Raw genomic sequence first — 17,161 nt, forward strand, 5'->3', positions numbered from 1 at the left:
TTGTGCCTTTTAAACTCACAGTTATAGCAGCCAGAGAAAATATAATGTTTAAATATCAAAGGCTAGAGCCCAACTAAAGCCAACACCCCATCATGGTGACTACAAATGAAACGATAAATAATCAACATCTAAACCTCTGTTGATTCTCAACAAGATATTTTGTAGACGTCTGATAGAAATAAAGTCAGTCTGTTTAGTAATAAGTTAAGCTGGTAATGTTCGTCTTCGATTCAAACTTGCAATGGCACACTCTGCGCACTGTCACCTGTTTAAATAGGCCACGCCCCTCCCTTACAGAAGCTTAACATTATCTCAGCTTAACATGATTAGTGCAATGAATCTTTCAGCTAAATAGTACAAACAACTAATGTTGTTTAGTAATGATAGCAGGTTTTTACTAAACATAAAAGAATAAGTAATGATTACTCGTAAGTTTAATTAGAAACAAAATCTGGGTTTACAGTGCTTCATCGTTCTGATTGTTTTTAAGACTATCCAATTGCGCCCAGAGGAATTTGAGCTACGGTAGCTTCTCCAGACCCTACACTCAGTTTCAACTGAGAAGGGTCTGGTGTTAACCAGGCTACCATTTATATATTATTTTTACTCTTTTAGTGTACTCTCAGTAAACTACTAGTTTAGTAGTTTTATTCTACAAGTTTACTTTTAATGTACTCTCAGTAAACTACTAGTTTAGTAGTTTTATTCTATAAGTTTTCTTTAAGTGAACTTAACATTATACTTACAGTTTACTATTTATATACAATTTTTGCACTTGCAGTAGGCCTGCAGTACACTACTATGTTCAAATGTTATTTTTTATACTTGAAAAATACCTTTAATTCTACTTTAATTTTAAAAACATTTTATTAGCTTCATCCTTTTTTATCAACACTTAAATGTCAGTAAGTTTCATAAAGAAAGGGAACATTTTGTTAAAATGTTGAGAAAATAGTTGAGAAAAATCACATTTTTGTCAAAGACTACGCCTTGATCAGATCAAGAACGATGATCAAAACACAGGTGGAGTAGATCGAGTCCAACACCCCCAAAGCTTCACAGTCGTTTTCTCTTCATGGGTTAGGCCTACACTTCATTTCATTTGGAAACATTAAGCAGTTTTGATTTACAAGCTGTTTAATGTTTGATGTCACATTATTTTACATTTGAGTGAGCAATCTTCTATCACATGTTTCAGCTTCTTCTTCTCCTGTGTTTTGATCCAGAGATTCTGTTTTATGTTTTACATATCTGTTTTATAGCAACACTTTAATCAATATTTTCAAACAAAGTTTCATAAGACTGTATATGAAAAACGATGTAAAAAAAGTATATTTAATAGGCTACTCGATCAAAAGAGTTAACACAACTACAAGCCAAGTATACTTTGAATAATTAAAATTTTAAGTATATCTTGATCAAAAGATTGAGTACAAGTATAGGCTACTTGGACTTTTCTCTCAGTATAAGTCAAGTACACTTAAGTGTATTTAATATATTTTTGAGAAGTATGTAAAATGTAGACTAAAAGTATGCTTTCTTCTTTTTAGTTTAAAAGAAGTATACTAACACTTGAATAAACTTATTTTCCATGCTCATTTTATTTACTCTATAAGCTATTCCACCCGAAACTTTGTTACTATATAAAGCTGAACATGTTAGTTTATAAGACGGTGTGTAATATTATGTTTTTAAAAAAGTATTTAATAAGCTCCTCATTAAAAATAGTAAACACAAGTACAAGCCAAAAATACTTAGAATACTTAATTATACTTTTAATTATATCTTGATCAACAAGTATAGGCTAAATATACTTAGACTTTTCTGTCAGTATAAGTCAAGTATACTTAAGTGCAATTTGAAGTATATTTCTGAGAAGAACATAAAGTATATTTCTGAGAAGTATATAAAAAGTAGACTGAAAGTATACTTTCTTATTTTTAGTTTAAAAGAAGTATACTAATAGAACACTTGAATAAACTTCTTTTTCGTAAGGGACGGTACGATTGTGTTCAATTAATCAAGTTTTGTTTATTTATTTATTTATTTATATTTATTAAATCCTCTTAATTAATAAAGCTGACGTCACTGTATGGGGCGATCCCAAGGTCCATTGCATTTCCACTCGGTAAGTAGAAGAGTTAATTAATAGAGATGGATACTATTCTTAAATATACACATCAAAAACTTTTGAATCAGGACAATAAGTTGTGTTTAGAACCTTTAGACGTGTAAGGTGGCAATTTTTTCTCATGACGGTAAATGATATTGAAGACATCAATGATAAGACATTATTAAAACATATAGCTTGCTACACCACATGTGCAGGCTAGCAAAGTTAGCTAATCAAATACTGAAAGTTAACTTTTGTCGCATATAATCATGCAAGGTACAATTAGGGGAATGTAAGATTTCCAGTATTACATTAGCCCACAACTATTATCCAACATTATAAATGTTCAGATGAAGAATGCTGTTGCCAGATTGGTTTGTTTTACAGCCCAGTAATTGTAATAAGTAATGCTGTCATAACTTTTTGACTGATATGTATATATATACATTTAAAAGTTCTGCTGTGGCTTTGGCTTTTTTTGGCGAAATAGAGCAAAATTTACATTATTCATTTTTTTGGTCTAAAATGTAATTAACAATATTAACTTCTTGTTTATTGAACTGTATAAAATCAATATCACTATCCCATTCTGGCAACACCGATGAAGAGAATACTGGTGTAAATGTTCAAATCTGTTTTTTTTTTTCCTTTAGGTCCTTCAAATTTGGCAGCTTCAATTTCGTTTTATTCTAACCCCTCACCACATACATACACACACACACACACACACACACACACACACACACACACACACACACACACACACACACACACACACACACACACAAACAAAGGCACTTTTAAGAGCCACGTCCGTCTTGTTAACCTGTACTCATCAGTCTCTCTGTAGCTATCTCTCTCTCTCTCTCTCTCTCTGTTTACATCTTTGTTTTATCTGTCCATCTCTTCGTTGTGAGTCTTTCTGTCTGTTTGTGTTTCTATCCATCACAATATCCAAGAGTGATTCAGAAATCCAAGAACAACTCATGATCTTGGATAACCTGGTTGATGACCAAGAACTGAAGGATGAGCTCTAAAGTCTTGATGACCTTCTTGGTGAGCTGCAAGAAGAGGAGGCAGCAGCACCAGTGAAGACACCTGAGCCGAGGGTGGAATGGAGAAAAAGAGACATTACTGGAAATATTGTCTATGCGAGGCCAAGATCAAGCAGGAATCAGTCAAATAAGGGTCAGTATTGTTTTTCATTCAAGATATTTTGAAGATTTACATTGTTTAGGCACTTACTGTATGAGTGTATAAAATCAAGGAATGTATGTATAGCTTGATATGTCAGGAAAACAATCAAACCAGAACCAATCATTTGATTTTTTACATAAAAAGTAGATTTATTAAATATGTCACTAGTCTTGGATTAAGTGAAAGAGACAGATTAAGGCATATATTGTATATTATTGTGTAAAGCAGTATAAACTAGCAAATTAGCGCATAAAAATTAGTTTTATTGTGGGTTTTATTGACATTGTCAGAAAATCTTGTCAATGGTTATGATGTCAAATGAGCTAGCTTGCACTAAATCTCTTGCAAGTTATTGGTCTTGGCAAGGCTGTGTTTGAAACAGTTTGTTCTTCAGAGTGTGTTGTCAATGGCCAGCCAGCTTGCTTCTATATAAGCATTCCTATTTGCTGTCATCATCTAGTGACACCTTGTATGCAGATAACCGACAGTAATTGGACTGTCTCTGTTAGGGTTTGGGAAATAAAAAGTGTACTAGTATTTCTCTCTAGCTCTATGTTAAACAGTGTCCTTGCACCAATTTAGGCTGGTAGCCTTCGGACAAGTTGGAAATTTGAATGTTATAAATGTTGATTTGTGTTGTTTTTATCCTCTACAGCTGATCACATTCGGAAGACTGATCCTCCCTTCATTGCTCCTGACACTAACTGTGAAGTGGCCTTTACTCCAGAGACTGTTGGTGTGTACTTCATTGTGTTTCCATTAGCCCTTGTATCTGTGTGTGTGTGTGTCTATATATATATATATATATATATATATATGACTGGGTTAGAATGTAAATAAATGTTTCTATTTTAAAATTTGCTAGAATACTGATCCTTTCGCAGACAAATAATGGGAGTACACTTTAATTTTGTAAAAATATATATGTACATAGAAGGAAATTATTGTTTTTTAATATTCCTTACCATTTACAGAGTGTTTTCTACAAGATCTCCAGCACTCACTAAGCGAATCCTCAGGTGATGAGGCATCATCTCTTGAAACCCCAAAACTTCTGGCTTCCTCGAACTGGAGCACACGGCTAAGTCTCTTTTCAGAGAGGTGGAGGGCAGAGAGACCCCGTCTGGTGAACACTGCTGTGGCACAAGAAGATGTGGCAACACACATCTGCCAACAGTGTGGGAGAAATCCAGCTGCTGTCCGGTGTTGTGACTGTCGACCACGTCCCTTCCTCTGTGCTGATTGTGACGTCAGCATGCACACCAGACATGTCCTCCTCCACAACAGAGATGCCATGACTGCTGGATTCTTCCAGCCATTGCCTCCAACAACTTTCGTGGTGGATAAGGCTCTTTCCCATTGTGGTAAGTTCTGGTTTGTGTGTGTACAACATATATCTCATTCTTAGAATAGTTAAGCTCATAAGCTTTACTATTTAAATTATGCCTTTTTGTCTCTTATTGTTTTATCTTGAATGTATGTGGATACTCTGTGTTTTCAGTCCGGCTTGTACCTGTGGAGATGCCTGACAAAGTCTGTGGTTGTTCACCAGAGTCACTGAGGGTTAGTCCAGGAAAGATTGTTGCTGTGGTCACAATGAATGGTAAGAATGTGAAGAACTTTATTTTGTCCTGTTTGAGAAGCATCTTAAAAATAAATATCTATCCATACGCGATTCCCTACACGTTTGACATAGATATAAAACTTAAAAATATATATATGAAGTATACAAATAAATGATTAAATTGTACAAAGAACCCAAACCCTGATTAATCAGCTAAGGTTTACATTACAGTGGATGTGTTTTTGATATTTCCAGGACGACATGATCTAAGCATGCCAGAGTTAATTTGTGAGGCATGCCAAGCCACTTGGACTGCTGGAGTCGCTGACCTAAACCGAAGTGACTACTGGCCTGCAACCCTTCAGTTTGCCACAGTTTATGCCACAGATATCTTTTTTTCATTTGAAGAAATGAAGATGGCGGCACCAGGACTGTCCTGCCAAGCATTTCTAAGAATGCTGAATCAGCGAACTGTCCGCTTTGGTCGTGTGAGTATTGAATTTATCTATCCTGCAGTGTTGTTGATATCTTTGAGTTGTGGATTGATGAGCTGTTTGATGCTTATGTATTTGTTGTACATTAATAGCTGTTGGTTTCCTTACTTTTAATAGACTGGCAAGATCTCAGCAGACAGTTTTCAGAAAAGTTTTTTTGAGTGGGAGGCTGTGCGATTTGAGGTGGACAACATATGCAAGGAAGAGCCCTTCAACTGTCCTGCATGCACCCCAGATATGCTTGCAGTTTCGGTTGATGGAAACCGCAAGCATTACCGTTTCAAGAATGCTGCTAGGTACACCAAACTGTATCACAGTGTTTGTATTAATAAGAAAACATAGCTGTGAACCAAGTAATCTCAGATTATAAGTTATCATAAATTGTTGTCAATCATCAATTGTTGTTTTTTGTTGTTTTTTAGATCTGAGGAACAGGCCATCTTTGAAGGCGTCTTCATAGCCAAGGACGAAGACGTGAAAAGATTTGTGGACCACATTCACAACACAACCAAACATGTCAAATTCTAGATGATAATTAGACTACAGCACTATAATAACCTCTTTCTGAAGAGTTTGTTTAGGAGAGTCTTATTTTCATCAACCATTTTCCATATTGTAGGTCAGTGGAAGAGGTGTTTGTGGAGGGGAGTGGTCAGCAGCCAGAGAGACCTCCTAAAGATCTGCCAGCAAGGTAGACAAGGAAGGGATTGGAGCTTGCGGTGTGTCGGCACGGAGTCCTGCTCTCTGCCTTAAATATGTATAGGGGGGAAAATTTTGCCTATCCCCTGTACCTGCAAGAAAAGCTGGCCAGTAGGCAAATCACTTTTTTTTGTATGGATGTGACCTGCAAATATTGGCCTTACCTCCAAAGAATTGCAAAAAGCTGTCCAGAGCTCCAGCACCTTCTTAACATGAAGCCATTTCTTTCGGTATTTCATGCCAAAGCCCATGATTTTAAATGCGAGGTAAGGAAATGTTGCTATGTGATAAATGGTAAATGGACTGCATTTATATAGTGTTTTAACAGACCCATTGCCACCAAAGTGCTTTACATATTGCCTCACATTCACCCATTCATTCACTCATTCATACACCGACGGCGGTGTCAGCCATGCAAGGCGCCATCCAGCTCGTCGGGAGCAGCTGGGCTTAGGTGTCTTGCTCATGGACATTTTCATTAGTTTATGCTAACTTATGTAGTTAACTAATGTTAACTAATGAACCTTATTGTAAAGTGTTACCAATATAACCAAAGTGTTACCTCTTCTTTCACATATATAGAAATGTGTGCATGCATGCCTCTACAACCAGTCAGTGGTGGAAATAAATTGCATTAATTAAAGTACTGTACTGTGTGGGGTACTTTTGTTGAACTCTAGGGTATGACAATTGAAACCTGTTTAGAGACATGGAAGAAGCAGATTATGAGAAAGAAAACCATAATAATGGGGAGGAATCATTTTCTCCCCAACATAATATTCAATGTGCTTTCTGTATAATCTAGTACAGGTTTCACAGTCAACTGATGTGATTCTGTGGTACTCAAAACATTTCACCACTCAATTTTGTAGATTCATCAGCTGTGACCTGATTAACAGTATAATGTTACAGTTTTTCTGAATTGCTAAAACACATTTCTTGAAACCATCACTCACATTCTCAAAACCTTAAACACAAAACCAAATTTTCAAACCACATTCAGAAAACCTCTGACTCTTCTGCAAAATCAAACAATTGCCTCAAAACCATAAATTAAACAATGCTCTCAATCATACACACAATGAGTCAATATTATAAACACTACAGATCATTCGTTAGACACTACAGTACATCAAAAAATGAAGAACACAGAATCCAAAGCACGCAGTTACCGAAAAAAAGTGTATCATAACTAAGTAAACAAATTTTGCAAATACATATAGCAAAAGTATAGTAATTACATGTAACCCAGTACATTAATTTGGGTCACTAGTAATTATAATTAGTATTATTTTATTCATATCGCTATGAAACTAATAGTAAGAGAAGAATAATAAATAAATTGTATTTATTTTATTATAAATAATTCAAAGAATAGAAAAATGTTTCTGAATTAATTTGATTGGTGAGGTGAAAGGTTAGCTCCGCCCTCAGTTGAGAAAAAGTTTCCATAGAAAGATCGGTATCAAGCTGAGACGCGACCGGAGATAAGAGATTGTGAACGATACGAGTGATATTAAATCAATTGAGTGAGTTAAGAAAGAATAAACTGTGATAATTTAGCAGTAAGTTATTAACAAGCACAGTAGATTTATGAGTTACTGGTTCTTTAGAGAGCTCGCGTGTGTAAAGTGCCTCGTGAAAATTGAGCGCGCCGTGCAGAAACTATAAGTTACTGAAGAGAGAGGAGAAATTTTCGAATCTTTCCTTTGGGAAATTGCTTTTCTTTTGTTCCTTGATCCATATTTCTCCTTGGTGAGTACTGTTTTCTTTATGAGAAGTGTGTTTGACTAATGAGAATATTGTTTTTGATAGTAATGTGAACAATGCATTGGTAAAGTGGGTAATAATATGAAAAAATGTTGAAAATGTTTTATAATATACTATGTGATTGTATGTAGTTACGTTAAATAATGCAGAGACGTATTATTTGTTGAGATTGTGTATTTTTCTCTATTGGGAAGTGTGTGCCATGCGGTGCTAGCTTGCTAGCTCTGTATATACAGATGGTGGACAACCAGAATGAGACTTTTACCGCCGCCGTTCCCGCGGCGGCAAAATTGGGATGTGTATTTGCTGCCTTTTACCGCTGAGTGGCGCTGTAATCACAGACTTTGAAAAGTGTCCGTTTATTCTCTTTATGACGTAATCTGCCGCGGCAGTAATCTGAGCTGAGGTCACAGATAAATTCAAGATAAATATTGTGGTTAAACGAATTCAAATTAATTAAATTTAAACAAAGTAGACACGTTAAAATTGTGTGCCCAGTTTTTCTATAATTTAGAAAGGCTATGTCAATAGGTTACTTGTCATTTACTTACATAAAATTAAAACATTTTCAGGACTTGAAGTTAGCCTACTAACCGATGTTAGTCGGTTTAAGCATTCTTTGTTATATTCAGGCTTACATGTTGTTATGATTATCAATTGAATTATTTAATAAATAATCAACCACAATGCCTATTACTGCCGCAGCAAAAATAAACCAGTCGAATTTCAAAGTCGTTCGCGAAATGACTAGGCTATACCAGGTGGCGCAAGTGACAGGGCAAAACAGCAGCAACTGCGGCATTTTAAAAGGTACGTTTCCTATCTGTTTATTTAAAAAAAAAAAAAAAAAAAAAAACTTTTTTCATTATTTGAACAAAAATGAGACTGCTTTGTTTGTTTATATTTTTACATATTCAATCAGAGAATAAAACAAACTTTTAGGGAAAAAAATATAGGCCTATTATGCTACAACAGAATTGGTTAACATTAACGAAAGCAAAATATGTAAAAATACATTTAAAACAAAATAAAACAAAACAAATCCGAAAAAAAACGAATTCAAATCGGTTCAAATACCGAACAAACAGTAGTAGACCTAGGCTATTCAGACGATAGCTCTGTGATCAGTGCATTAACAATAGCCTCTCGGAGCTTCAAACGATCTGAGATCGAATCTCAGTGTAGCTGGCAGTGTTTATGTTTTTCCGTTCTTGATGCTTAAATATGCATCTGTTTATTAAAGCCAATCATCTTGTTTAATTATCAATTGTACATTACAACATACATTTGCAACATTCCAGTTGTGCCGCTGCAAAGACGACACTGATGAATCTGATGAAGGAAGACAGTCAGCCGATTGCACCAGAAAATGAAGATGATGAAGCTCGTCTTTAATCTGCTAAATTATTATTTTTTGTGTGTGTGAATCATTCACGAGAATTCAATTCTGTTTTTCAAAACAGATCGAACAAATCAGAAAAATACTTTCAATACAGTATTACTTTCAATTAAAAAATAAACAATGAAAATGTAAAAGAAAAAGAAAATTAATTAAGTTTGAAAACCCATCGCACATTTCAAGGTATGAATAAAGTGTCGGGACAGTTTATTTATTTAAACAGGGTTGCATCGATAGAGTTTATTCCCTTTGTGATGCAAAATAAGAAACACAATCTTATTCTTGCAACATTTTAAATGTCTATTGTCAAAGAAATTCCAGCTAAATTAAAAAATTAAAACGGTACAAAACGAAAAAAGTTCAAAGCAACAAATTAAGAACAGGCGTTTTTCTTTGCCTCTCTCGCGCTGGATATTTTTTTACTAAGTTTGGTCTCCCTCACTGCGCGCGGCGGGTCTTTCTCGAAATTAAGCATTAATAATACAGCTGATAATACTGTATATGTCGCTGTGTGTCATCCACACAAATCACGAAAGAAAAAACTGTAACAAATAGCTTTTGTTCCTTCATAGATAAAGCATGCCTTGCTGAATTCACCTTACAATAAAACGAGGTGGGTCGCGAATTAAAGAGCTCTGTATGCTAAATTGAAATTGTGTGTGGAAAACCTTTAAATACAATCAATAAAACTACAATATATAATTTAATAAGATATAGGGCCTACTTAGGGGTCCATAGGCTATGGACTTTTGGAGATTTTGAGATTAATCCTTAAAAGAATGTTGCCTTTGCCTGCTCATCAGGCTGGCTCCGACACTCTCCATATGAAAGACGGAACATTAACACCTCTGTCCTGCACCCCCACGATAAAGCAACTATTGCCTTCTCCAAACCCCCCACAGGCTAGCGGAGTTTGCAAAACAAAACAAAGAGTTCGCCACTCGTCATGGTGTGCCAAAACACTTAATTATAAACTTCAATATTTCATTCAAAACAATCTCAAAACGCTTTGTGACATTTTGAAAAGCCGTGGATGCATTACTGCCACTGGAACGCAACAGAATACTGGTTCTGATTTTATTGTTTGTCGTTTAAACGTCATAGGCTATATATATATATATATATATATATATATATATATATATATATATATATATATATATATATATATTAACAGAACTGCTTTTGAAATTACGATTGGAATTATTATAGGCTACAGAAGTAAAGTCATTGGATAATATTTGTTCCTTAGTGTAAAATGGAAATGCATGGTGATTTTATTTTGTAAATAGGCTATAAGCAAAAAACTATGTTTTAGAACTAGACAAATCTCTCTGCATCAACAATAGACTATAAAATGCATTAATAGGCTAATTTAAAAATATCAGTAGTCCAAGTTAGCTCGGGATTCGAACCCGTGTCATCTAAATGATCGTGACGTAAGTTCAACCACTCGGCCACGATTCACTCGTTGCGACATGGCCTAACGTTCCAGTGTGTGTTCGCTCAAACGCTCTTCATTTAAAAGAACGCGCCGCCGCGTTTGTCGAACACTAACATGCCAGAATAAAACCTGGCTTTAGAACAATGCATAGCGCCACTCGTCGTGGTGTGCCAAAAAATTTACAATAATTTAGTTTAATTTATTTCAGTGTTAATGTTTGAGTTAAAAAAATCCTCTACAAATTAAATTAACACAAAGTCGGCTATAAGAGTCCTTTATAGGCTACGTAAAAAAGCAAAGGGCTTACAGTCTTAACATTTAGGCTACTTTGCTTTGCTAATTTCAGTATGCTTTACCAACGCTATGTATTCAATTAAAGTTCCAAGAGGTCTGGTCTCTATATTTCCTTCCCAGCTGACACTAATATGCAAGTGCACAGCAAAATTCTATTCTAAAAAAAAAAGCCTATAGGCCTACTATAGCCTACTGTTGTGGCCATTAACTAATCTAATTTAGTATCATATTTGTTAAAATATTATAATGTTATTTTTTTCCATCTATGTTGAATATGAAAAGTGAACAGCACGAGTAAGATAGGATGCATTATATCGAGAAATGGATATGGAGTGGGTCAGACATGATTTTGACCACTTCATTAAGTTTTGGTTAGTAGAAAACCTTTCTTTTAAGTGAATTTCGTTTTCTATAAATTGTATCTTAATTTTAATCAATTTTTTATCAACCAATTGCCTGGATTTAAATAAGTAAGAGAAGCAAATATAACAGACACTAATCATGGAGGCGCCCGCGCGGTCACTTGCATTGCACGTCAGTTGGAGCGCATCTCATCCTAATTTAACGAAACTCAGCGTATGCCTCACACAGACATGATAAATACATCAAATACACAAAGCTTGAAATGTCTTCAAACGAAATAATTCAAAACGAAATGAAAAAGGCTACTCTCTGATTATGTCTTTATGTGCATTTCTCTCTAGGTGCGTTCACTACAAATATGGCGATCGTCAACTTCATCTTTGCAGTCGACACTGTCAGAAAACACTAGTTTATTGATAAAAATCAATGCACGCATCACCGGATTTACAAATACACATCTTGCTTTTTGCACGCACACATGTCGAAAAAACGAAATAACATTATTATTATTAATACATCTTTTAGAATATTTGATTAAATGCTGATTGTTGCGCTTGTTCAATTTAATAAAATTAAAACTTTAATTGTGATAATTAAAATAATTGAAAATTAAATATTTAGTGGCCAAGTTTTGCTAATTTATTATATAGGCTATTATATGCCTATTGCCTATATTAAGTAGGTCATATTAAGACAAGGCATAGCCTATATTAGTTATTTTAGCTGTTATGAGAAAAATAAATCTAACGAAATCTAAAATCTAAATCTAATAAATCTAAAAAAAAAAAATCTAACGCCAATTCAACATGCCAGAATAAAACCTGATTTTTGAACAATGCGTAACGCCACTCGGCCTGGTGTGCCAAAACACTACATTTTAAACTTCAATGTTTAATTCAAAACAATCTCAAAACGCGTTGTGACATTTTTTTTTAAAGCAGTAGCCTAGCCTATATAGATTAAGGGCATTGAAACCAGGATCTTAACTAAAACGCGTTCCGAGTAATCTCTCAAAAATTATGCCACACTACTCCATGTATTTTTTTTTTAAGGACTGCTTTTGAAATCACTATAAATTACTATGCTAATTGTATCGCTCACGAGAGCTCTTCATTTATCTAATTCCTCAATAGAATAGTAACAATATTCCGCGTCATTGCTCCTAATATCGCCTCTATTTTTAACTTTTGATTCTATTTTTTCAGTTCTAAAATTTATTCTATCTTTGGTTCTATCCTGTTGTAGCCTAATAGGCCTATTTATATAGCCTGTATGAAAAATATGCCTATTAGGCTTAGGGTTTTTTATTTAACCCACTTACATTTTAAAATGCGGCAATTGCTGCTGTTTTGCACAATGTCCCTTTGCGCCACCTGGCGGTCATTTCGGGAACGACTTTGAAATGCGGCTGGTTTATTTTCGCCGCGGTGATTTCGCCGCGGCAGCTGGCGCGGCGGTAATAGGCATTTTGGTTGTCCACCATCTGTAGATTAATGTGTTAATCGAGCACATGGTGATTAGCATGCATATGTATTTAAATGATTGAAGAGAGTCATATTGATTGTTTAAAAAGGTTTATTTGAATGAGATCTAATAATTGTGTTTGGCTTTGTTTTTCAAGGCCGGGTTTTTTGCTTTGGTATATTTTTTTCTTTTCTTTGATCTAATTCTCTGTTGAGAGTTCCTGAATTGCTGCTGAGGTTCTGATTCCGATTCCGTGATTTCTGTCCTGCTGTGGATTTCCTATCCTTGGTTGGACTGGCGAGCCATCCCATCACTTCGTCCCTGGAAACCTGTAAAAAGTGTTGTGAGAAACAAAGTTTCTGAGTGGGTAGGACAGAACTACACACATTGTATATTTTTCCAATTTACCTGGATTTTCCTGAAGACAAGAATTCAAGTTTTTTTCTTCTTCATGGACTGAACTGTTTCCATTTTGATGAACATTCTAATTTCTTATTTTTGCAATTGAGACAACAACTGTTGAATCTGAAATTGAAATATTGAGGTTGAGATTTAGAAGAGTGACATTGGGAAATTCTGATTGTGTTTCTCTGGTACATGTCATTTAATTGAAATACTGTATATTTCTGTCATTTAATTGTTTTATTTTATTTCATTTCTAAAATCATTCCGATAACCAACAAAGAGAAAAAATATACTTACCTCTTATATAATTAATTGCAGTCCAGTAGTCTTGAGTGATTTTGTTCATTTGAATTTGTTATTAATATATATTTTGCTAGTTTTGCTTCAGTGAGTCGACCCGAAAATCTTCTGAATCTGGTCCATAATCGGAATTTATAAGATCTAGAAAACGAGCCACGCGCTACATACAAAACTTGGCGAGCCAGCCAGGAGCAAAATTGCAGCAAAGTGTAAAAGTTCAAACTTGATAATCACAAATAGACAATAAAGAGCTTAAGTGAAAAGTAAGAAAAATAACCCCCCTCGCTCTATAGGAAATCAGTTAAACAGGCAGATATGGAAATAGTGAAACGTGAGAACATTACCGTCCAGAAAGCAGTCATTGTAAGTGGCTTAACACTTTCTGACCCAGATTTAGAAATAGAAGACTGCCTGATGAAATATGGGTCCATCAAACGCAACGTAATCATTGACGATCCCAAGTCAGAGTATCACCACAGTGCTATTGTGGAATTCTCACACGAGTCTGCCATGCATAATTTAGAATCCTCACTGCCTTTGACTATCAGAAGCACACTAGATGCTAATGTTGTGTTCCAGGTACGTAGCCTGAGTAGTGTGTACACTTCTGAAATGGGTGGAAACATCACTGAAGAGTACCTGGAAGAATTGAAGGCCATCGCCAGAGGCAGTGGAAGAACTGTGCAGGAAGTGCTTCAGTGCGAGCTGCAGAAGATATCTGCGTTGATGTTTCCAGAAAAAGAACAGCCTGCAAATGACAGCGGTATGCATGTGAGTACCCCTCCACACTTGAATCAAGAACACCAACCATCTGCTAATGTGCAACAGGGGCAAGCAGAAACAACAGTAATGTCCTCACCAGAGATCTCACCATTACTGAGTGTTCCAACCCAAGGACATGAAAACCCAGCCAAGGAGAGCACACCGGTAAAGTCACCTTACCATATGAGGAGCCCTAATGCCAGTGTTGCTGAGACCATGTCTTTGAACATACCTACCAGTGCTTTGAATCCACCTGGAATTCAACGAGTAGTGATGGAGCATGTAGTAAGGACCAGTGATTCCCTGTCGTCTCCACATGTTGCCTTTCGTCTCAAAGCCTTTTCAGGAAGAAGCCCTCGTCCAAGCCATGAACCAGATTTCGACACCTGGCGTGCGAGTGTGGATTTCCTATTGAACGATAAGTCTATCTCTGATTTACACAAGACTGGGAAGATTCTCGACAGTCTGCTGCCTCCAGCCTCGGATGTCGTCAAGCACATCGGTCCATATGCCTTGCCATCAGAGTGTTTGGAGCTGTTGGAATCTGTATATGGCTCAGTGGAGGACGGAGATGAATTGTTTGCAAAGTTCATTGGTGCCCTGCAAAATCAAGGAGAAAAACCCTCCACTTACCTTCACCGTCTTCATGTGATGCTGAGTGCTGCGATCAGACGAGGTGGTGTTGCTGCAGCTGAACGGAACCGTTGTCTCCTCAAGCAATTTTGCAGAGGTTGCTGGGACAACAGCTTAATCACGGATTTGCAGCTGGAAGGAAAGAGAGTCACATCCCCTTCTTTCGCTGAACTTGTGGTTCTCATCCGTACTGCAGAAGACAAGCAGACCCTAAAAGAAGAAAGGATGAGAAAGCATCTCGGATTAAACAGACAAGCTCCTATTCCACTTAAGTTACGGACAGCGACTCACCAACAGTTTGTGTACTGCAGCGATGTATCTGAAGATTCCACTGACGAGGTGCCAGGCCAGTCAAGTGAAAAGCCGAAGTCAGCCAAGTCCAAAAGCAAAGCTGAAAAGTCTGAAGTCGAAACCCTGAAGAAGGAGGTTGCAAAACTCCAAGCCCAGATCTCCGCAATGAAACCAGAGCTAGTTCGTAAAGAAAAGACCAGTCCTACTGTGGAAGAATTCTCTGAATTAAGGCAGAAGATAGCTGAGCTTCAAGCTCATCTCGTCCCAAGAGTTCAAGGGGAGTATCAAGAGTCTCCAGCTTTGAGCACCTTCCCTGCAAAATACCGACCCAAGCCAATGGAACCTGAGGTGAACAAGGATGCAAGACCCACCTGGCAACCGCACAGCAGACCCCGTCCTGGTTATTGTTTCCATTGTGGAGAGGATGGACATCTCGCTGTTAACTGCGAAAATGACCCAAACCCTCGCAAGGTTGAAGAGAAACGCCATGAGTTAAGAGAGCGACAAATCAAATGGGATCTGCAGAACGTCTCCAACACTAAGCATTTAAACTGAAATCCGTCTCAGTTGCGGGGCGGACAGAGACGGGAAGAAGAGAACAATGCCCTAAGAGGAATGAATATCTGTTGCATCAGCATGTTCATGAATCTCCACGTCGTGAATTACCTACTGGATTAGTAGGGACCAGGTGCACCGCCAGAATCCAAATTGAAGGGAGAGAAGTGAACTGCCTTCTAGATACCGGGTCGCAGGTGACAACCATTCCTAAGTCATACTATGCTAAATATCTGTGCAAGCACCCCATGAAATCATTGGAGCATCTTCTTGAAGTAGAGGGAGCCAACGGACAAGCCGTACCCTATTTGGGTTATGTCGAGCTCAACTTAAAGTTTCCCGAAAGTTTCCTGGGGGTGGAAGCCGAGGTCCCGACGCTAGCTCTAATAGTCCCAGACCTGACAAACATTCCACAGATTCTAATTGGTACCAACTCGCTTGATGTGTTATATGCCGATTGCACTCAAAGGGGCACGCGTGCTATCAAGTCACTTTGTTATGGCTATCAAGCTGTTATAAATGTGCTGAAGAAGAGGAAATTGCATGCTTCCAGTGGAACTGTGGGATGTGTGAAGTTGAAAGGGAATCAACAAGAGGTTGTACCGGCAGGGTGCACTGTAGTTCTGGATGGACTAATTCATGTGAAAGGCCCTCTCTTTGAAAAATGGGTGTCAGTGGAGCCACCTACAACGTCTCCCTTACCTGGTGGTCTTTTGGTGGCAAGCTGTCTGCACAGTCTACCTTCAAGGCAACGCTTTGCTCAGTTACCAGTAGTAGTGAGGAATGACACTCAAACTGACCTAGTGATTCCCCCGAAGACTGTGATCGCTGAAGTCCATGCAGTCCAGCGAGTGATGGAAAAAGAGTTTTCCAAAGTGGATGCTGGAAGTGAAAAGATGGAGCCAAGTCTGTCAAAGATTTCAATTGACTTTGGAGATTCTCCACTATCGTCAGATTGGAAAGAGAGAATAACATCACTGTTGAATTCCATGCCTGATGTGTTTGCGTTACATGATCTGGACTACGGACACACTGACCAAGTGAAACATCGGATAAAGCTTAGTGATGACACACCATTCAAGCACAGAGCCAGACCAATTCACCCCCAAGACGTGGATGCAGTCAGGCAGCATCTCCAAGAGCTTCTTGAAGCTGGAGTTATCAGAGAGTCAGAGTCTCCATTCTCATCTCCTATAGTTGTGGTACGAAAAAAGAACAACTCTGTGCGATTATGTATAGATTTCAGGAAATTAAACTCTCAGACAATCAAGGATGCATACGCCCTTCCTAACCTGGAAGAAGCTTTCTCAGTCTTGACCGGATCAAGATGGTTTTCAGTCCTCGACCTTAAGTCGGGCTACTATCAAATTGAAATGGAAGAGTCTGATAAGCAGAAGACCGCTTTCGTATGCCC

The 17,161-nt window shown here is 37.2% G+C and overlaps 1 protein-coding gene and 1 long non-coding RNA gene across 2 annotated transcripts; both read left to right on the forward strand.

Moving 5' to 3' along the window:
• The first annotated feature begins 3,110 nt into the window (after positions 1–3,110).
• Positions 3,111–4,412, forward strand: LOC311299530. The gene is made up of 3 exons (XR_014629152.1): positions 3,111–3,301; positions 3,966–4,046; positions 4,285–4,412. It is a non-coding gene; the product is annotated as an uncharacterized lncRNA (long non-coding RNA).
• A 179-nt stretch (positions 4,413–4,591) lies between these two features.
• Positions 4,592–5,896, forward strand: LOC311300153 (uncharacterized protein; the record flags this gene model as incomplete). Its single annotated transcript, XM_084424286.1, has 5 exons — positions 4,592–4,674; positions 4,812–4,913; positions 5,130–5,362; positions 5,486–5,664; positions 5,791–5,896. The coding sequence occupies exons 1-5, from the start codon at positions 4,605–4,607 to the stop codon at positions 5,894–5,896; spliced, it is 690 nt and encodes a 229-aa protein (XP_084280412.1). The 5' UTR covers positions 4,592–4,604.
• Positions 5,897–17,161: the final 11,265 nt, after the last annotated feature.

This window comes from Rutilus rutilus, assembly GCF_951802725.1.
Source record: "Rutilus rutilus genome assembly, chromosome: 11".
Lineage (NCBI taxonomy): Eukaryota > Metazoa > Chordata > Actinopteri > Cypriniformes > Leuciscidae > Rutilus > Rutilus rutilus.